The 22,961-nt window shown below is 40.2% G+C and overlaps 2 protein-coding genes across 2 annotated transcripts; one reads left to right on the top strand and one right to left on the bottom strand.

Moving 5' to 3' along the window:
* The first annotated feature begins 848 nt into the window (after window positions 1-848).
* Window positions 849-7,643, top strand: LOC139110165 (uncharacterized). Its single transcript, XM_070669781.1, has 6 exons — window positions 849-1,193; window positions 1,272-1,833; window positions 1,889-2,185; window positions 2,284-5,256; window positions 5,401-5,996; window positions 7,374-7,643. The coding sequence occupies exons 1-6, from the start codon at window positions 849-851 to the stop codon at window positions 7,641-7,643; spliced, it is 5,043 nt and encodes a 1,680-aa protein (XP_070525882.1).
* A 6,318-nt stretch (window positions 7,644-13,961) lies between these two features.
* Window positions 13,962-14,840, bottom strand: LOC139110174 (uncharacterized). Its single transcript, XM_070669793.1, has one exon. It carries the CDS (start codon window positions 14,838-14,840, stop codon window positions 13,962-13,964), a length of 879 nt encoding a protein of 292 aa, XP_070525894.1.
* Window positions 14,841-22,961: the final 8,121 nt, after the last annotated feature.

Here is a 22,961-nt window from a genome sequence, read left to right on the forward strand (position 1 = left end):
ATAATAAAAATATATGGCACAAAATTTCGTACGCAGATTAATCGCGCTTAAATTCCGTAAATTGATCGTTTTGCGCGTAGTACTTTCAACCGTTTCATCGTTGTCATCGTCGGTTTCGCAAGCACTATCCTCCGACAGGGGATAAACCTCTTCGATTTCCTCACCGATTTCTATTTCTATTTCTTCACCGATTTCTTCACCGATTTCTATTCTCACGTCAACGTTCATTATCGTCGATCGCTCGTCCACTAATGAGATTCGCGCGCGTGGTTACAAGAGAGGCTGTTTAAAATCGTTAGATTATGCTATTCTAACTTTTTAAATGCTAGACTATCGAATGCCGTCAGAGCGACGCCAGTCTGGTTATATGAGAGGCTTTGTTTCAAATGATATTATTTTTCTATCATCATAAGAATCTACTCGAAAGAAACTATTCTAAATTTTTCGTGCCTTATCTCGCTAAAGACGGGACAGTCCCGAACGAAACCTAAGATGCTCTTTGTTATAATAGAAAACTGCTCTGCTTCCTTTGAAGCAATGCCTCTCAAGTCAGTTGCCTTCTTATACGCATTAAGAACGCATCTCTCGCTAATACTATCGCGGCCAGCAGAGCCATTCATTGTTAAATTAAAGACATTATAATACTTTCTATCTTTTCGTGCCCAGCAGCGGCTAAGTGTTAATTCTTGCAAAAATAAAATTTATATAGTGCAACCTGTAATCAAGTTTTTTCGTTCGAACCTTCATCTTGACGCAAACATTTTTTGGTCCTTCGAGCCGGATACGCATATCCTTGCCCATTCGAAAAATTTGTTACAGTGCAGTGTTGTGTAAGAGACTTAATCGACATGAGTCAAAGCATGGATTCAATAATCCGTAGCCAGACGGATTTATACGGGCGTATTTCACGCTCAGTGGAAAATTTAAAAAAGGGAGGTGCGGCTAAAATCACTCCCGGCTCCATCGAGACTCGCTTGAGACTTCTCGATAATTATTGGAGCAAATTCGAAAAGGGTCATGAAACTCTTCATACTAGTTTTTGGACGGAACTTGCCGAGCATGATTATGTTAAGGCCGATGCCTATAGCATGGTCGAAGAAGCTTATGTCTCGCAGCGGGCAATCTTGATGGATCTTGCAGAAGAACATCGCAAAACAGAGGAAAAACCCGAGCTCTCTCTGCGCAAGGGCGAAGTTTCCTCTCGACGCCAGCTTCCCCGCATTCAACAGCCTACCTTTTCTGGAAAATTTGAGGACTGGCCTGCGTTCTAGGATCTTTTTCAATCTATGATAGCACGAGATTCGTCATTAATGGAGGTAGAAAAACTCCATTATTTACGCTGCTGTCTCAAGGGTGAGGCAGAGCAGCTAGTAAAAAATATTCCCACTACCGCCGACAACTACGAACGAGTATGGACTATGTTAAAAGAATATTACGCTAATAAGCGTATGCTTGTGCGATCCTGCTTTTCAACGTTTACTTCATTGTCTAAAATGCGGACTGAGTCTGTCCAAGAACTAAGACGACTCTTCCATAATGTGCTTCAGACTGCCGGAACAATGGAAGGAATTCGCCGTCCTATTACTGATAACGATCTCTTTATCCATTTAGTGATCGAGCTATTGGATTCTCGTTCACGCCGCGAGTGGGAAACTGCGATCGGTGGCACTACCGAACCACCTACCTTTGAAGAGTTAAAAAATTTTTTGGAAAATCGGTTGCGGGCTCTAGAAGCTCTATACCCTGCGGGACATGACACCTCGACAAAAACATCAACTGTTTCTAAGCCAGCCCGAGCTTTGGTTACGCACACCGCGCCATTTAGCACGGGAGGTAAGCCCTCCTCATGCTTTTTATGCAAGGGAGATCATTATATCCTTGCATGTAGTGAGTTCTCCAGGAAAGGGCCTGCAGCGCGCCGAGACTATGCCGCAGAAAATAGTTTGTGCATCAATTGCTTCGGAAAGCATGCCGTTAGCCAGTGTCCTTCAAAAAAAAGTTGTGTCTCCTGCGGAAGACGGCACCACTCAACCATTCACGAAACATTCCTTCGAAGCCCAGCGATCATGCACAGAACAACTCAACCAGCAGGTTCATTGCCAGCAGGTTCAGCTTCAACAGGTCCATCAACCATCTCGTCGCAAAAGCCGGAAGAGCGTCCCGCCACGCAAGACGCCTCAGTCACGTCTCTCCATTTGCGTAATTATGTAACTGGACGAGTCTCAGTTTTATTGGCCACAGCAAGGGTTATAATTACCGATAAGTACAACAAAAAATTAATAGTGCGAGCGCTCATAGATCCGGGTTCGGAAGTTTCAATTATTTCGGAAGTTCTCGTAGAAAAACTACATTTACCCCGAAAAGCAGACACCACCACAATTTTCGGCATTGGTGGTGATAAAACTTGTTACGCGCGCGGTCGTGTCAATTTCAATTTAAAATCTTGTGTGAATCAGGAATTTTGCGTAAAGATTTCGGCGTTAATTTTACCTCGTGTTACCGTTAATACACAGCGTGTTATTAACAACAATGAGTCATGGCCACATTTGCAAAGCCTAGTGTTTGCTGATCCCGATTTTTCCTCTAACGATCCTATCGATTTAATTTTAGGAGCAGAAGTTCACGCCATTATAATAGAAAATGGCTTGCGAAAGGGCACAGCTAAAATGCCCGTAGCTTTAAAAACAGCATTAGGATGGATTTTATCCGGATCTACGGGTGAAATTCAGTCTGCCACTTTTGTCTCCATAAATCATTGCCAAACTCAAGAAAATATAGTAGAACTGGTATCGCGTTTCTGGCAACAGGAAGAATTACCACTAAAATCAATCCCTCTTACCGACGCAGATCGAAAGTGCGAGGAATATTTTACTGAAACTACTCAACGATTGCCGTCAGGCCGTTATATGGTTAGACTGCCGTTCGCTAAGCAAGGCCCGGAGTTTGCAAACTCTCGACCGTCGTCAATTAATATCTTTTCAAAGCTAGAAAAACGCCTTAGCTCACAACCTCATTTACGTTTTCAATACAACCAATTCTTACACGAATACGAAATGTTAGGACACATGTCCAAAACAACGCTTCCAACATCTGACAAACATTATTACCTGCCTCATCATGGGGTATTCAAGGGCAACGACCCTAATTCAAAATTACGAGTAGTTTTCAATGCCTCTGCACGCTTTAAAAATTCAGAGTCTCTCAATGATGTATTGCTTAACGGACCTAATCTACTTCCTGCACTTTCTGATATAATTTCTAATTGGCGACGGTATCAGATAGCTATAACCACAGATATAGAAAAAGTGTATCGGCAGATTAAAATTCACCCAGAGGATCGAGACTACCAGCGAATAATTTGGCGTCCGAGTTCTATTTATGAATATTTTGATTATACACTAAATACTGTTACTTATGGATTATGTTCTGCGTCATATTTAGCTAACCGAGTAATTAAACAATTAGCCCTCGACGAAGCGAACAATTTTCCTTTAGGCGCATCGGTTCTCCGTCATGAAACATACATGGACGATATATTGACTGGCGCAGATTCAGTATCATCCGCAAAAATCTTAATTACGCAGTTAATTAATATTTGCACGGCGGGCGGTTTCCCTTTAGCCAAATGGTCGTTCAATAGCAGTAAACTAAACAAAATAATACCGACATCTGAGCCAAGCAAGGGTCCAGTAGATTTTCACAGTGATATTACGCACACTATTTTAGGCCTTCGCTGGAATCCTGCAGAGGATTTCTTTTATTTTCATGTAACACCATTAGAGAATCAAATACCTACGAAAAGAATAGTACTCTCCGAAACAGCCCGGTTTTTCGATCCTCTCGGTTGGCTTGCACCGGTCATTGTTAAAGCAAAAATCTTAATCCAAACGCTCTGGCTTAAGGGAAATGATTGGGATCATCCATTAGATAAAGACGATTTCAATTTATGGTATCAATTTCGCAAGGAATTATTAAGGCTGTCGGAAATTAAAATACCACGGTGGCTTAAGACCACGAAAACAACATCTTTAATAGAATTGCATGGTTTCACAGATGCCTCCGAGCGAGCTTACGCCGCAGTAATTTTTGTTAAAATTAGCCAGAACAATGAATCTAAAATATCATTATTACAAGCCAAAACTCGCGTAGCACCGCTAAAAAAAATATCCTTACCTCGATTAGAATTGTGCGCCGCCACTCTTTTAACTCGATCAGTTATACACGTTCAAGCTACTATAAAGTTAAAGTTTAATAGCATTAATCTTTGGTCTGATTCTACCGTAACTCTTGCTTGGCTCAAGGGTCACCCTTCAAAATGGACCACCTACGTAGCAAACCGCGTATCGGAAATCCAGCAAGCATTACCACCTGCTTACTGGAACCATATTCCAGGCCCTGAAAATCCTGCCGACTGCGCTTCTCGCGGTCTCTTGCCAAGCGAACTGCTAAATCACCCACTCTGGTGGTCAGGCCCGGAATGGCTCAAGCAAAATAATAATGAACAACCAAAACAAAATAATTTTGATATTAATTCTGAAGAATTAAGTGCTATTAAAAACGAGCAAAAGTCTCAAGTGCTTACTATAACCACATTACCGAAAGAAAATGAGCTATTATTAAAATTTTCGACATTACTTAAGTTATTAAGAATCACTGCATTATGCCGACGCTGGCTAAAGGGAAGCTCAAAGGGACCATTATCTTGGTCTGAAATAAATAAATCGCTTAATTTCTGGATCATAACAACACAACGACTTTGGTTCTCGGAAGAAATTAAATTATTAACTGATGGAAAATCGCTTCCTCGAAATAATGCTTTATCTCCTCTGTCTCCTATTATAAGCGAGATCGGAATTTTAAGAGTCGGCGGTCGGTTACGAAATGCGTCGTTGTCGCGGGATCAGCAGCACCCGATAATATTACCTAAGCGCTCAAATTTAACCTTTTTAATCATAGATCATTATCATAAAAGAACCCTGCATGGTGGACCGCAACTAACATTGTCAACCATAAGGCAACGCTACTGGCTTATGGGAGGCAGAGCGTCAGTAAAAGAACACATTAAAAATTGCGTACCATGCGTTCGTTGGATAGGCACATCTCCGCATCCTCAAATGAGCGATTTGCCGCAAGCTCGGGTTACGGCAAATCGTCCATTTTTAAATACCGGAATAGACTACGCTGGACCTTTAATAATCAAAACAAGCAAGGGTCGAGGGCAAAGAGCCCATAAAGCATTTTTGGCCATTTTTATATGTTTTTCCACGCGCGCAATACACATTGAATTGGTCTCAGATTATACAACCGCAGCCTTTTTAGCAGCCCTCCGGCGTTTTATTTCTAGAAGAGGAATTTGTTCCACTATTTCAAGCGATTGAGGAACTAATTTTGTCGGAGCAGACAAAGAATTAAGAAAATTTTTTGCTGAAAGTATAAAAAGTAAGGAATTTACTCAAACCATTGCAAATCAAGCAATTAAATGGAAATTTAATCCTCCATCTGCACCTCATTTTGGCGGAATTTGGGAGGCTGCTGTTAAAGCTACAAAACATCATATCCGACGGGTTATCGGAGAGGCTACTCTAACATTTGAGGAAATGTATACTTTACTAACACAAATTGAAGCGTGTTTAAATTCTAGACCCTTGATACCACTCTCCGCTGATCCCGAGGACCTAGAAGCACTTACACCAGGGCACTTCCTTATAGAAAATGCATTAAATGCTGTGCCCGAGCCATGCTTGACTAATATATCCGACAATAGACTTTCCCGCTGGGAACTCGTGCAAAAAATGCGTGACCATTTCTGGCGGCGTTGGTCAGCCGAATACTTGCCTACGCTTAATATACGCTCTAAATGGCGAACAACTCAGCCAAATCTGCAAGTAGGCATGCTCTGCTTAATAAAAGGTGAAACAACGTCGCCAGGTAAATGGCCTCTTGCACGAATTATAGGAACTCATCCGGGCTCTGATCGGCAAGTTAGGGTGATAACAGTACGCACTGCATCATCCACATTTACGCGACCCGCCGTTAAAATTGTTCCTTTGCCTGTACAAGATACTTCTTTTGCAAAAAATTCGTCAGCTCCTGACGAGGCGGGCGGAAATGTTTAAAATCGTTAGATTATGCTATTCTAACTTTTTAAATGCTAGACTATCGAATGCCGTCAGAGCGACGCCAGTCTGGTTATATGAGAGGCTTTGTTTCAAATGATATTATTTTTCTATCATCATAAGAATCTACTCGAAAGAAACTATTCTAAATTTTTCGTGCCTTATCTCGCTAAAGACGGGGCAGTCCCGAACGAAACCTAAGATGCTCTTTGTTATAATAGAAAACTGCTCTGCTTCCTTTGAAGCAATGCCTCTCAAGTCAGTTGCCTTCTTATACGCATTAAGAACGCATCTCTCGCTAATACTATCGCGGCCAGCAGAGCCATTCATTGTTAAATTAAAGACATTATAATACTTTCTATCTTTTCGTGCCCAGCAGCGGCTAAGTGTTAATTCTTGCAAAAATAAAATTTATATAGTGCAACCTGTAATCAAGTTTTTTTGTTCGAACCTTTATCTTGACGCAAACAGAGGCCTAAGGAATGCTTTATATTCTACCCCTACTCCTGATTAATCATGTGACACATTTTTTACCCTCTCTCAAATTATAATGAGTCATTTCATAAGTTTCACTTTGCAGTATTTAAAAATTGCTATCTTATCTCTGTCCGATAAAAGAAATGTACACCCGCTAAATAGCAACTACCCCGTTTGCAGAGTTTGAGTTTAGCCGCATAGTTTTTGTTATCTGAGCAGTCTATTTTTCAAAGATGTGGGGGAATTAAAATCGTTACCTTATCTCTTTCCGAGAAAAGAAATGCACACCTGCTAAATAACAACTACCTCCGTTTGCAGCCTTTGAATTTAGCCGCATAGTCTTTTGTTCTCTTAGCAGTCTATTTTTCAATGATGTGGGGAAATTAATATCTTTACCTTATCTCTTTCCGAGAAAAGAAATGCATACCTGCTAAATAGCAACTACCTCCGTTTGCAGTCTTTGAATTTAGCCGCATAGTCTTTTGTTCTCTTAGCAGTCTATTTTTCATTGATGTGGGGTAACGTGAGTGGCAACGTGAGTGGCAACGTAAGTGGCAACGTGAGTGACAACGCGAGTGAGAGCGATAATTTTTTTATCAGTATAAAACAATTTGGATCGAAATGAGTTCTTCAACCGTCGAGCGATCAGTTCCTTGCAACCAGGCATCGGTAACTGATCGTCGCCAATTAACAAGTAACAAAAAATGTAAGTATCTTTTCTGATATTATTTTTAATATCTTTTTTTAAAATTTCCGCTTAATATAAAATATTTTTTTCAGATGATTTCCGACATCAATATAAGACAACTTACCCGCTGGCCGTACGAAGTACGCGTGATACGCGTACAATCACCCACGCTATTTTGGGTAAAGTTAATAAACGGAGAGAAGGCTCATTTGGAGATGCTTGAACAATTGACTGCATTTATGAGGATTGCAGTAGCCAACCTCATGCTGTTACCACATGAAGTTACAGTGGGAACCCTTGTTGCTATCCGAGAAGGTTTAAAGTGGCAAAGAGGAATCATCGATGATGTTAGTGCTACATAGATTACGGTACATCTTCGCGACTGGGCTCGCAAAACCTGTAGACTACCTTATGAGTGTTTCCGACTGGACGAACGATTCTGTGAATTAAAGTGGCAAGCGATACCGTGTGTTCTAGACGGAATCTTGCCTCGGCGAGCCCAGATGTGGACGGAGCAAGACATAACGCTTGCTAGAATTATCATGGAAAAAGCGCGGCGGTGGATTACCATAAATGATATTCTCTCTGGCGATGCGGCTCTTGTTTCGTTAATCAGAGTCGGGCAAACAGAAAATGTGCACCCGGTAGATATGTCAACCTTATTCATACACCTGGGTATTGCAAAAAGTTTTATCATGTGGATCGATACGCCGGCTGAATGAATTACACCGAAAGGGCCTTAAGTCCGTTTGTATATCCGCTTCTTTAAGCATCATTCATTGTGCATTTACGAACACACATATGGAAGCGGATAGAAACGCAGCACGTGATTTTCAGTCGGTCGCTCGTCAGTCAGTCGCTCGCCAGTCGAGGAGTGCACATGTCAAAATTGCTTCTATTGTTTTTTATTGCTTCTGTTGTTTTTATTATTGCTTGTGTTGTTTTTTATTATTGCTGTTGTCGTTTTTATTATTGCTGTTGTCGTTTTTTGCTTATATTGTTTTTTTTTGGCTTTTGTTGTTTTTTGGCAAGATCTAATCAAAATTATATAGAAAAAAATTTTCGGCAAGATCTCATTTACAATGAGTTGCAGAGATTATTTGATGAAGGTGTGCGCCAGAAGTGACTGCAGAATGTTCCACGAGGTCCGGCAGTGTACGAAGTCGGTGTGCCTATCAGGAACCACATGCAAATTCGTCCACCTCAACCAGGATGAGGTGGATGAAATTAACCACCATGTGCGGCCGATGTCAAAAACGGCGTTTGGAGAATTAAAACGCCTAGCGTACCTGCTACGCGAAACGTACCCGCCGGATCAGAGGCCTCACACATGCACGAAAAATTTACTGGGAGAGTGCATGTGGGAGTGCCTCTCTTGCGAGAATGGGACATTTCCCAGTAAGTTTTTTTTTTTTTTTTTTTTTAATTAATTAATATTAATTTTTAAATTACAGAGGATAACACGCCGAGATGCAATTTCTGTCGGGTGCAACACTTTAAGGGGATCCAGGCCCTAATTTGCGGACTCTCCTTTTGCACACCGTGCATAAAGGTGATACCATTCTCTATGCAAGGCCAAGTGCCCAAACATCTCTGCACGGTGTGCAAACAATGGAAGGTGCAGATCAATCTATGTAAGTATATTTGAAATAAATTTTAATTATTTAATACATTTTATTTTATATGTTTTTTAATAATTTCTTTTTTTTGTTTCAGACAATGACTAAGGACTCCAAAAAAATTAGTTTATAAGTTTAGGTTAAGTTTAAGTTAAGTTAAGTTTTATTTTTATTATTTTCATTTTTCATTTTTCATTTTTCATTTTTTATTAATACACTTTTAGTTTATAAGTTTAGGTTAAGTTTTATTTAAATTTAATATTTTATTTTTATTATTTTCTTTGTATTATTTCTTTGTATTATTTTCTTTTTATATTATATATTCATTTTTATATTATATTTTATTCTAAAGTAATTGTACACATATTTATTAGTTTGTAAGTTTTTAATAATTAAAATATATTTATACAAAAGTAATAAAATATGTTTCTAATATAATATTTTCAATCTTATTTAATACCATGTACCAAAAAAAAAACTTATCATACAACATAAAAATTCAATTAAATTACATTAAAAATTAAATTAAAAATAATACAAGTATAAAAAAACATAATCATGAAAATACATAAAATTACATTAAAAATTATATTAAAAATTACATTTAAAAATACATTAAAAAATACATTAAAAATTACATTAAAAATTATACAAATAAACAAAACATAAGCAAAAAAAAAAACGACACAAGCAAATACAATAAACGCAAAAAACGCAAAAAAACGACACAAGCAAATACAATAAACGCAAAAAACGCAAAAAAACGACACAAGCAAATACAATAAACGCAAAAAAACGACACAAGCAAAAACAATAAACGCAAAAAAACGACATAAGCTATAGCAATTGTTCGTAGCTAGCGACGGATCGGCATACCGGGCACACAACTGTAAGCATTGTGTACGGACGCGGGGGCCCTTGGCACTTCAGAGCACATGTATAGCAATACACGTGCCCGCAACTCGACGCCCCGAACGTGTCCATCACAATTTCGCTGCAGCACACAATACACTCCAGTTTTTCGTCATGCCCGATATGCCGACGTTGGCAGTCCGTCCTAGTACACCTGCCCGCCTTGTAATCCCCGCAGATGATGGAATTTTGCAGGGTGCGTCCGACTTCATACCGCAATTTCTCCGATGTTAACCCGGTAGCCTCGTAACGAGCCTGCTCCACGCTCGTTAAATGCAAAAATTTGCATTGCGCGTTTGTGCACTTTTTGTTTTGATAACTGTAGCAGTATCTGTAAGTGTGCACAAACGCGCAATAACTATTGGAGCAGGTTCCTCGCTGGAAGTCGCGGCAGAGCTGTTGTTTGGCTAAAAACATAAAAATACATATTATTATATGATTTAATAACAGATTAAATTATTTTTATAAATTGTATTATAAATTGTATTATAATACATACCTTGTTCCCCAAAATATGCCATTTTTTATTTTTTACAAAAAGTTTTTTCACTGTCTTCAAAAGAGATCCTGCACCTACGGATGTGAGACTGAAAATGAGGTATGGTCACATCGTCGTCGTCGTCGTCGTTCTCATCAATAAACAAAGAAAATAGACGCCGGGCCAACGAAAACGAAACGTGATACAAAAGATTCAAGACGCCAAAGATTTTTGTCGCATAGGCGTGTAGAAAGAATCGTCCATATCTAACGAAGGCATCTTGAAACGATTACTAGAAAAGCATGAACGACACTTGACCAAGAGAAAAACGCAAAAAGATTTTTTACAACGTTTGAAGCCCATAAAAAGCGCAAAAGATTTTTTGACCACACGGGTATATAGAAAAAAATCTAGCGATAGCATGTTACGCATCTGCAAACGATAACTAAAGAATGCGAGTGAGAGCGTGAAAGGGTGTGAGCGAGAGCGCGAATGACACTTGAACGCGATACCGAACGAGAAAATACAAAATAGGAGTGAGAGAGATATAATGCAAACGATACATGGTGTTCACAAGAAAATTTAAGTAATGGGGATTTTTTACTAATTATATATTTTAACGATATTATCTTATACAATCGATATAATGCGAGCAACGATGACGATGATGACGATGATGATTGCAATGAAGACGCCGGTGACGTTGGCTTTACGCAAAATTGTTCCTCTGTAATATTAAAATTTTACGGCTACTATTCGTACGAATAAAAATATTTTTTATTTTATTTATCTTTATACTTACCATTTACGGATTACATGAATCGCACAGCTCTTCGATGATTGTCTTGGGCAAAGAATCAATACCACATGAGCGACTGATAAACACGACATGAGCGATTGATAAACACGACATTAGCGATTGATTAAAAAAGATACCCTCTCGGTATAAAACTCCAACGCAACCTATTAAAATTTTTTCTTATCATAAGAATAATAAGAAGAGGAAAATACACTCAAGCCCTGGGCCGACAGTTGTGCATCCTCATAGTGTCAACTTTTGTTTAATATTATATTTCAAAGCGGCATACTACGCATGAAAACTACGAGTCGTAGTCGATGGTGACAAACGCGTGAACGAGAACGAGAGGGAACGATAGGCGGCGCAAACAAGTGCGAGCGAAAGGCAACAATGGGCGCGCGATCTTTTGCGATCCGCCGCCCCGCCGCTCGCCGCCGACGCCTTGACTAAGACTCGCGTGAAAAATATGTAATATATTGTAACGCATATTCATAAAATAAATATATACTTTTGTAATCGGAACGTATCATTTTTAATCGCCTCTATTCCATCCTTCATTTTATTATAATTGTGAGTCCGCCTCGTTCGTATGCAACATACGTATCTGAGTGAGAGAGAAATAAGATAATAAGAAGGAGCGATTAGCCGGGGGTGTACGTGCAGCGTCACCCGCATTCGAATCGTATGAGCGTGTGTTCGCACTAAGAAGAAGGTTCGAGCGAAAAAACTTAAATACAGGTTGCACTTTATAAATTTTATTTTTGCAAGGATTAACACTTAGCCACTGCTGGGCACGAAAAGATAGAAATTATTATAATGTTTTTAATTTAACAAAGAATGGCTCTGCTGGCCGCGATAGTATTAGCGAGAGATGCGTTCTTAATGCGTATAAGAAGGAGACTGACTTGAGAGGCATTGCTTCAAGGGAAGTAGAGCAGTTTTCTATTATAACAAAGGGCATCTTAGGTTTCGTTCGGGACTGCCCCGTCTTTAGCGAGATAAGGCACGAAAAATTTAGAATAGTTTCTTTCGAGTAGATTCTTATGATGACAGAAAAATAATATCATTTGAAACAAAGCCTCTCATATAACCAGACTGGCGTCGCTCTGACGGCATTCGATAGTCTAGCATTTAAAAAGTTAGAATAGCATAATCTAACGATTTTAAACAGCGTGTACTAAATTGTTGATAAACAATAGGCGGCGCGAACGGGTGCGAGCGAGTCGTAGTCGATGGTGACGAACGCGTGAACGAGAGCGAGAGGGAACGATAGGCGGCGCGAACGGGTGCGAGCGAGACGGAACGATGGGCGCGCGATTCTTTGCGATCCGCCGCCGCCCCGCCGCTCGTCGCCGCCGACGCCATGACTAAGACTCGCGTGGTCACCCCCAACACCCCCCCTTTACCTCCTGTAAAAAATAAGACACCCCCCCTTTCCCCTTTTGAAAAAATTCCAACCCTTTGAAATTCGCGATGCCGCAGGAAAATACCGCGGCGCGATAACGCACTTATCTATTTTTAAAAATATCAAATTACGTAATTAAAATATCAAATTTCATAACTTTTATGTTATTGTTATATTTATAAACAATCTGTTCCGAGAATCGCAGACAAAGGAGCGATTCCTGGAAAAACACCCCTCCCCGCGTGACGTCATTACCCCTCGCCCTAGGTCACACGGATACACTAATACGAATTGGTCCAGAACCGGCCTATATACATCTACTGAAAGCCAGTGGCTTCCACGAATCATCAGTAATTTGCTCCAAGACTGCGCCCATGGCGAAGTCGGAAGCATCAGTGACGAACCTGAGTCGGAGGGATACGCTAACAGAGCAGCGTTAGACAAATCGGTTTTGCACTGATTAAATGCTGTTTCGGCTTGGGGGGTCCAAGGAATTTCGCGTTTATCACGTTTTCGCGAATTAGTAATGTACGCATGGAGCGGTGCTTGTGTCGCGGCGGCGTTCGGCATACAGCGGCGATAAAAATTAATCATGCCAAGAAAACGACGCAACTGTTCGACAGTGCGTGGCTTGGGAAAATCCGCGATTGCTGCAACTTTATCGGCCGTGGGTTTAAAACCATGAGGAGTAATTAAATGACCGAGGAAAACGAGTTCAGGCACACCGAAAACACATTTGTCAGCGTTCACGCGAAGATAAAACTTATCAAGTCGTTGAAAAACAGTACGGAGATGTAATTTTAACGAGGTGGATGGGACTTGCCCAAGGGCTACTCGAAGGTCTGCAGAGTCCTTCCTCACAATCGCGTTGAAATTGAGCTTTAACGGTCTTGAGCTTATCTGGGGGTAAGCGACGAGCACGCTCAGCGACAGGGGAACCTGTGGTAATTATGTGGTGGTGCACACCACGAGACTTAAGCGGAGTTGCTTGCGCCGCACCAAAGACCCTGGGAAAATCAGTAATAATATGCGCGTATTTATGCGCTGGTTGAATTAAATGAGCCGAAACCGCGGAGGTGGATTTAAGTACACCCGAAGCAAATAGACCGGTGGTCTCATCTACAAGGCGTCGGCGTTTAAGATCAATTAGCAAATTATAATTTGAAATAAGATCTGCTCCGATTATAGCAAAAGGAACAGCGGCAACACAAAAATTCCAAACGATTGGACGACGGATACCAAGGTCCAGGGTGAGACGCACTATACCGTAGGTGTCTATGACGGTATTGTTGGCAGCAAACAATTTATTGCCGAAAGGGCGTAAATTTTTGCATTTAGAAGACGGGAATAGCGATATTTCTGCACCGGAATCAACGAAAAGGATGTTACCGGACTTGCGGTCGCGAACATGAAGGCGTTGAGAACTATCAGGGGCCTCGACCATTGCCTCAGTGGGCAAAGGCCCTGTTAGTTTAACGAGTGGTCAGCGGGTTGTTTCCACGAGCAAGGTTTAACGTAGTGTACTGCTTTAATGCCGTATTTTCTATGAATCCAACAGATTCCGGCTGCAGAACGGCTACGAGAACGAGAACGAGAGCGCGAAAGGTTATTATTAGGGCCATTACGATAACGGTTGCGAGTACGATCCTGAGTCGATAATCTTTGCATTTGCTTAAGCAACAGCTCCAGCGTTCTCTCAATGGAGCTAGAGGATGAAGAAAGTGCATTTTTATTAACATTTGCAAATTCAGAAGAACAAACTTTAGTAGATGACGCAACGGAATACTGTGGCGTAAGGCCATAAACATCCATGATAGTATTGGCAAGTTGCGCCAAATCTTGTAAATTATCGGTTTTACTAGTAACTAGTACAGCGCGACATGGTTTCGGAAGGGATTCAAGAAATATCGAACGCAATACAGAATCGCCACAAAACGATCCACACAGATTACGCATTTTCGCAAGGATTTGAGATGGCTTCCCTTCGAGGGTAACTTGCCCTTTTAGTAACTGGCGCAATTTAGCCGCAAAGGATACCGCAAACGTGGAAACAATTCGCTCTTTTATTAATTCGTACTGTTTAACCGGATCGGGGCTTTCAACCAAATCGTTGATTAAAGCAACGGCCTCGATGTCGAGGTGAGCGACTACGGTGTCCGCCATAGTAATTTGGCTTTTAATGCCCGCGTTTCCAAGTGAAGCTTCGACTTGGATAAACCAAAGAGCAGGATCAGTTTTATAAAATGCAGGCATTTTTGGGACTCGGTAGAAAGCCTCAACGTGCTGCGCGTGCGCTGAGGAACCGGATGAAGTCGCTTGAACATTGCTACTAGCATTTTGCGCCATCGTGGCTTAACTTAGTCTGAAGTATGCCGCAACTAACACAGTCTTAAAAATACGTCGCTGTATTTAGAAATTTAACGCACGCATAAAGTTTCGTCGCAAGTAAATAAATATCCAACGAGGACGGTCGCTGAGGGCGAAATTGTTTTGTGGCCCGACAAAAAAAAAACAAAAAAAAAAGGAAAACATACGCGGAACGTTTCGACGACTGTTGAGAATCGCGCGCAAAAAAGAGAAGCTAACAAAACGTTGCGGCAAGAGCGAGAGAGAGATTAAACAAACGAATGCTGCTGTGCGACGGCGCGGCAACAGAAAGCCAAAAATGAACGTTGGTTGCTACGCCACAAGAACGCGCAAAAAAACCAACCGTTTTTTTTTTTTTTTTTTTTTAACAAAGCAAGAATGCAGCAAAAAGATTCGCGTAATGAGAATATTAAAAAGAATATTAAAAAAAATTAACGCGGAAAACTAATGTTCATTATCAGAACATGAAACAAACACGATGCGCACTAAAAATTAAATACGCAATCGTAATTAGGGAACGCACGCATTGGCACTGGCACAGGGAAAGAAGGGCGATGCGATGACGATGATCCCGCAGGGTGAGAAACGGCTGTGATGGTCTCGATGAAGGCGCCGGTGTCGGTGGCTTCACGCAAGATATCCGGTCGCAATTTCGATGATTCCAAAAGCAGGAACAGCAGAAACAGCAGGAACAGCAGGAAAAGCAGGCACCAGCGTCACGGCAGGAGAAGCAGGAACAGGGCGAGGCTGCGTCCGGGGTGAGGTGCACCATGCACCCTTACAATAGACAAAATCGGGTGCCGTGCTAATGTAGCTTGCACGACAGTAACAGAAAACGAAGATCGTCTCAAAGTTCTGTGCATTTTCACGGTCAGGCACTGAGTTTCCAGAAATCGGTTGCCGAACTTATGCGCCCGTTAGATTTGAACGGCAAAGCTAAGCGAGAGTCGCTGCGCTCAATCAGCGATGGCCAGGAGTCACCAAGATGGAGAGGATTAGATCGTCCATCGGCAGCGAGGAACGGCTATAGCAGCGGTATAGAATTGTCTGTCCACAGAACTGCTTGCTGGACAGTGAAAGGGATTTCCACACCAGGAATTGATCAATCGGCAGCGTTTATTAAAAAAAACTTTCTTCGACCACCAAGAAGAATCACGTCGGGGTCACCACTGTGGGGACGATCCTCTTGCCCCTGGTGGATCGTCCACCGAGATGCTGGTAGTCGGTAATGAGCGGGCAATTAAATAGAGTTTGAATTGTTACTAACACTTTAATTAACTTGTTTAATTAACTTGTTGGGATTATACCGCTCGCCGATTAATACGTTTTCTACCGCACGCACGTTGCCTCTCTAAAACTTGTCAGAACAAGAGTGGGCTAAGAGACCGCTTGAGAAATATCTGAGGCGTTGGAGGAGAGATCATCGCTCGCGTGGTCTATGCCATGCGCGTAAGGGGAAACAGCGCAGCAACGCTGAAGCGCAGAACCGAGCGCAGGTCCGTACCTAAGTGCAGGCCTACAATCGGCCACGAGGTGCTGCCCCCGCGGCGGTGACATGATTAATTACTAAATTGAATTTTTTAACACATTTATATTTTTTATTTCAGATGCTTACATTACTTTAGTTCGAGTGAAAGATTAATGGTACACAGCGCAGATTGCGGAAAAATTAATGAGTGCGCAATTATATTACCATGTGATGAAAACAAAATATATCATTTACAAAAAATATTAAAAGCATTACTCATAATAGAAATAATTGTATAAAATTAAGGTTTATTGATTCATTTAAATTTCTAAATACAAGTCCTGAGAAGTTAGCATCATTTCTAAGTAAAGATAAATTGCGAGTGTCGCGATATGAATTTTCTAATCTAACTAATGAAAATTTTGATTTATTAACACGTAAAGGAGTCTTTCCATATGAATATGTTGACAGTATTGAAAAATTGGAAGATGTATGTTTGCCTCCACGTGAATCATTTTACAGCTCATTGACTGATGATACAGTATCTGAACATGATTATGCACACGTGTTAAAAGATTCAATTTAGTAATTAATCATGTCACCGCCGCGGGGGCAGCACCTCGGGGCCGATCGCCGGCGACGGATCGATATCGATCCGTCGTTCGATAATTGCCTCCGATTCTCGAAGGCGTTGCCGGCTCGAGGCTTATCAGTATTAACTCAGCCGTGCCAAGCATCATCTCGTGTGCAGCAACGTGCAGTGTGCCTCTCTCAGAATTCTTACTCATCGTTCAACTCATCGTTCAACTCATCGCCTTGTCTCCAGTACAACTCATCCAGATCATCTTCACAGTGTGCAACACGCCAAGAATCGTCTGGAAGACATCACCCTGCAGCACGAGGCGTGTTGAACCTCGTGCTCAGTAGCTCATCACATCTCGCAGCGTGTGAACTCACGGTTAATATAATTGTGACTCATTGTTTAAACTCAGTGCGAGTTCTCAAGAACAGTTAAACAGACAGATATCAATTTAAAGACTAACTCAAGCGTGAAACTCATTTATAGATTCTGTGCGGATCTCATCTACCGGCCACGTGCTCAACGCGTGTCTCCGCGTAACTCGCATATTCGAAGGACTAACACCCGCCTTTTCGCGTTAAATAAACCGGCCACGACCGCGTAACATCCCCGCGGCGTTAATTGTAATTCTCATTTGTAAAACTCATATTATAAGTTTGATTTTTATACAAAATGCATTAAAATTTTTTTTATTGTATAAAAGAAAAAAAACATTTTTATACTTACCGATCACAAAAATATTTCTTACTCTTTGTTTTACTCAGCTGTGAACTTATAAGACGTGATAAATTTTTTATTATTGAAAAATGTCCAACATCATTATCTCGTTGTGTGTACAACAAATGAATGTGTCTGTCTCGTACTTTATCTGTGAGTTGTATTGGTAGAATTTTTTTCTTCTCAATCGTATATATGTTGTTGGAAATATTGTTAAGATTTTCAAATTTTTTAACATGTTTCATAGTTATTGGAAACTCAATACCTTCAAGATTTAACACTGTTGCATAATGTGGATATGATATTATTCGATCCACATGTTTCTCGGCTGGGTATAGAGCGACTACCACTGACCATGCGAAACATGCATTGTCAGCAGATTGTATATTTATCACAGCTCTTTTCATTTTAATTTCCTGTGGTAATATCACATGGCACCCAGCATGTAATGGATTGTGTTTATTTACAATTATCATCAAATTATGTATACGCGACAGTGGCCACCCACTGTCACGTTCTTGAAATTCGTCCAAGGATGCGAGAATAGGCTCGATAATGCGTGACTCGTACCACTCTTGTAGATCACTTAAACGAAAGAGTTCACAGTTTTTTGTGCACACACTTTTATTTGCAGTTTTATTGTTAGCCACAAATTCACCATTAAATACAACGTTAATTTTTATATTGTTATGTTTATGCATAATATTTTGCACATGTTTCAATACAATGACTCGCGCATCTTCCAAAAATTTGTGAGGCTCGATATAGTTTGAATTAATTACCACACCAGTTAATATGCGGTTTTCAAAAGCTGTGTCGATTTCACGCCATCAAAGTCCTTTATTTTTTGCATTATGTCCAGCACCCACATGAATGAAACGTTGTTTTGTTAAATCTCTTAAACTTTCGATACGTGCAATACATGCAACTAGTGATTGCTTCGCACTGATTGATAATCTTGCACGTTTATTTTGCCCCTGGTCCTCCAATAATTCGATATATTCTTCACATTGCTGATTCCATGCATTAAATTCTTCTAAAGTCAATCGATCTGCTTGCGCCGTCAACTGTTGCTCTCGTCGATCCATTTTGTTCTTAAGATTTCAATACGTTAAATAATAAAATGTGATGTATGCTCCGCAGTTTTATATGCTCCACAGTTTTATATGCGGTATATGACAAACTGCTACGTTTACATTTTGAGTAAGTTCAATGAATTCATAGCGATTATGTCAGCATTTTAAGTAAGCACCTTCATAACGATGGAGAACAGATGAAACACTGGAAGCCGCCTGGTAATTTTATATTTTTTTTTTTTTTAATGTTAGCAGTTTTGCACGTGCATATTGTAATAAGTGACATACATGTGGCGTCTACAAATTTTTGCTTAGTATTTTTTTTTTCAGCACATGTGTATAGCGGCGCCTACAAATTTGCGCTTCTGATGCAATCTTCATAACATTATCACCTATATATATAAAATCACTGTTTTTTTTTTATTTAAGACTAAACGCTTGTAATCCACACCATTGCCTGAGATAATTGGCACGTGTGGCGTCTGCAAATCTTGCATTTCCAATGCAATGCAGTAGCACGTGTGGTGTTCGCAAAAATCTTGCAATCTTTATATGATATTATTTTTATTACATTGTAATAGCGGTGCCTACAAATTTGCGCTTCTGATGCAATCTTCATAACATTATCGCCTATATATAAAATCACTGTTTTTTTTTCATTTAAGACTAAACGCTTGTAATCTACACCATTGCCTGAGATAACTGGCACGTGTGGCGTCTGCAAATCTTGCAAATCTTGCATTTCTAATGCAATGCAGTAGCACGTGTGGTGCCCGCAAATCTTGCATTTCTGATGCAATCTTTATATATCATTTTTATTTTAAGACTAATGCTTGTGATCCCCACTATTACCTACAATGTGATCCATATAAATACCATCGGGCGACAGTTCACTGAATTTTATATATATTTTTGTGTTAAGAGAATATGGCTGATTTAAATGCTGTAAATGACAATGAAGAATTAATGGATTTATCTGATGAGGATGATATTGGATTGCCCAACGATAGTGATTATGTGAGTGATCAAAGTGAAGATCTCGAAGATTGTATTTCTCGAAAAATAGATTTACCACAACTTTTCGCGCTTAATGGACGTACTAAACATTGTATGTTGTCTTTTTATTATTGCACACCTAGTGAAGCTATTGCAGTATGTGCACCATGTATGATTAATTTAGCTGATGTGGGTGGGCCAATGATTGCCATTCGCAAACATGAAATTGATACTCAAAACGCATTATGCGGTAGATCATGTGGTAATTGCGGACTTCCAATGTATATAATAATTCCATGCAACATGTGTCCTGTGTGTGTTGCCTAGGAATAAAACTTACACAATTTGAAGATTTAATCCCCCCACTTAATTGATGCATTTCTTATTAGTGGTGGGGATATATATATAAAAAGAATCTCGGAACAATTATATCGCATTAAATGTAACACGCGCATCAAACTGATCTGTTATTACCGTTCTTAATGTGATGGATTTTTACGTGCCAACTGATGCAAATATGGAATTTAATGTGCCGGCTAATACATCATATGCGAGTAATATGAATTATTACACGCCAGCTAATGCATCTAGCACATCGTGTGCGAATAATGAGTGAGTATTAATTTTTTTTCTAACTAAAAAATTTTTTTATAAAAACTTTATATGGTCATTTTTTTGTTTTTACACTAGCTCATCTAAAGATCGTGCAATCCGTATTCTATGTAAGCGGTATGCATTGATGGCTGCGAGCTTTAAATATTTAGAAATTGGTGTTAATGTTGGAACACCAAGTTATGTGGAAATTATTATTGGCGATAATCGAGGATTGGAAATGTCGCTATCTTTCGAGGCTTGGAAATCACTGCGAGTATCGTGCAAACATTTTAAGTTTGCTCAAGACTTCGTGTACCTCGGTGCGTTGACAGCCAGACTTCGCAACTTTAATGGCATGGATGTCTTGCGGTTTGAATCAGCTGGCAAATACTTAATGATGATGGAGTCGACATTTCTTAAAATGATTGATCTTGATGAGTGTATTACATTAGCATTTAATAAGTTAACATCTTTTCTTAAAATAATTGATTCAAAATTTGTACGATTTGCTAGCATCGCTTCCACTGCTAAAACTCGTAACGAGGTTGTAAGCGCGATACATGCTAGCGATTGCTATGATGGGAATCAAATTGTTGATTGTGAGCTGCTAGCTCTAGTATTCGGAGCGCGAAAGTAATATTATATTATATTATATTAAAAAATTTTTTATTGCCATCAAAATATACAAATAATGTTATACTTTATAATAAATATATAATTTAAATGTTTATATTAAAAAAATTTTTTATTGTTGCATTATTCCCCCCAATATCCATGAACTACTGTTCCGGCAAATTCTAGGTTGCAAGAATGAGGTGAAGAAGTTGGGAAAGGATAATTTATCTTTAAAGCGTTCTCAAAATTATGCACTTTATTTTCAAAATTGTAGAATACAAATTTCACCAACGCGTGCCACGCGAATTTGAAAGCAAGCGCGAAACGCGAAAGTGAAAGTGCGAGCGCACAATTACTTTTAGAATAGAGTTGAATTTGTAATGATAAAATCGCATGAAGTGTCTTCGGGCAAGACTTAGGGGATACTGACGCTATTAGCAGATTGATGACAAGTGCTTAGCACAAGTTCTTTGTTTTAGTGGGGACGCAATCCCGGGGTTCCCGGCGATCTCAGAATTTGCAGGATCGTTTTGCGTTGCTAGCCGGATGTTATAGTTCTAATTTTACAATTGTTCGTGACGTTAGGCCGAAAATGGCACTGCGTATTGGCAGATCGTTATTAAGACTCAATACGTGCTTAATCTTTGTCTGATGAAACAAAGAAAGGGCTAGCAATAAGCGTTATTTATTTAAAGTGCGTATTGAGTGACGCGACGGCGCCGGGAAGGCTAGGAATTTGTTTCCGCTAATTATTAATTATTTAAAACTTATACAACTACTGATTGATCTCATACATATTTCTTTAAAAAACTCTGAATTAAATGTAAAAAAAATATTTGCGTAAGTATATGTCACATTTTCAAGATACATCTTTTAAATGAAATAATTTCTTAATCTCTCATTGCGTGATAGAATGCATCTTAAGTTTCAAACGTGCTAAACGCTGTAAAAAGATTCTCACGAGTGTATGTCACACCTTCGGGACTGCTGTTGATAAAAAAATGCTTTCGTTTTTACTTTCTGACTGTCTGCAGTGAGCTCGTAGCTGTTGCCTGTCAGTCGCATACTGATTTTTTCAAGTGCAACACGTATATTAAAAAAATTAGATAAATAAAAAGTGCTCGTCGTTGGTACACATTCTCGCGCGCCGCGAGTTGGAGCATCGTACCCCATTTAGTGCGGGTGGTGTGTGGTGTGGCGCACACCAAAAAAACAGTTTAGCGCAGTTAAATCTATATTATGATAACCGCATACGCGGTAAGTGTGAACGCGGGGAAACGTTAACTTTTGATAGAACCCTTCGTTCTATACCCAAAAATCCCGTGGGTGGTGAGTGCGGCTACGTCGTGGACAAAAGACTAAATCTGTGCACCCACAAGAAACGATTCGCTTTCGTCGACAGCGAATTGCCGCCGGTAAAAAAAATGCGGCAAAACTAAAAACGTAAGTTTTTAATATCAATTATCCATATTTTATATAAAAATTTGGGGAACGTGTGGGTGGGTTGGCGTGAACGATGGCTGCTAGTGCGGGGTGTTGTGAGGGGGAATAAACACGGGTTCTAACTCAGGAGCGTTGAGGGAGGGGACGGGGAAAATCCGCGATAGAGAGCGCGGGGAGGAAGAGACCGGGGGTATAAATAAGTGATGACAGTTACCCCCTCCCCCCCGGTTTCTTCCCACCTACGGCTACCTCTCCCCGCGCTCCTCTTATCGCGGATTTTTTTCCCCCGTCCCTTCGCCTCCCTCAACGCTCCTGGGTTAAAACCCGTGTTTATTCCCTACTTATATCTTATCCAAAAGTTTCTCAAATGATTAAGATCTTGAATAAATTTTTTCCTCTTTATACTTGTGTGTTTTGTTTCAGAAGGTGTTACCAGCCCTGCCTAGAAATATGTTCCAGCGGCCTGAGGGTAAGTTCTGTTTGTAGCCTGTGAATTCAAGTCCTATTGTCCTCTTAATATATATCCTCTTGACCCAGATGTTATCCAGTTTCTTGATGTTTTTCCTCCAGCTGATCTTCCATCTCACGCTGCGTCCGGGATCCTGGCACAC

Source organism: Cardiocondyla obscurior, linkage group LG02 (assembly GCF_019399895.1).
Source record: "Cardiocondyla obscurior isolate alpha-2009 linkage group LG02, Cobs3.1, whole genome shotgun sequence".
Lineage (NCBI taxonomy): Eukaryota > Metazoa > Arthropoda > Insecta > Hymenoptera > Formicidae > Cardiocondyla > Cardiocondyla obscurior.

Coding starts and splice junctions, on each gene's coding strand:
- LOC139110165 (XM_070669781.1), top strand. CDS start 849: ATGAGTCAAAGCATGGATTCAATAATCCGTAGCCAGACGGATTTATAC. Junction 1,194..1,271: donor TCTCTCTGCGCAAGGGCGAA/GTTTCCTCTCGA, acceptor CCTGCGTTCTAG/GATCTTTTTCAATCTATGAT. Junction 5,997..7,373: donor GGCAAGTTAGGGTGATAACA/GTACGCACTGCA, acceptor TATTTTTTTCAG/ATGATTTCCGACATCAATAT.
- LOC139110174 (XM_070669793.1), bottom strand. CDS start 14,840: ATGGCGCAAAATGCTAGTAGCAATGTTCAAGCGACTTCATCCGGTTCC.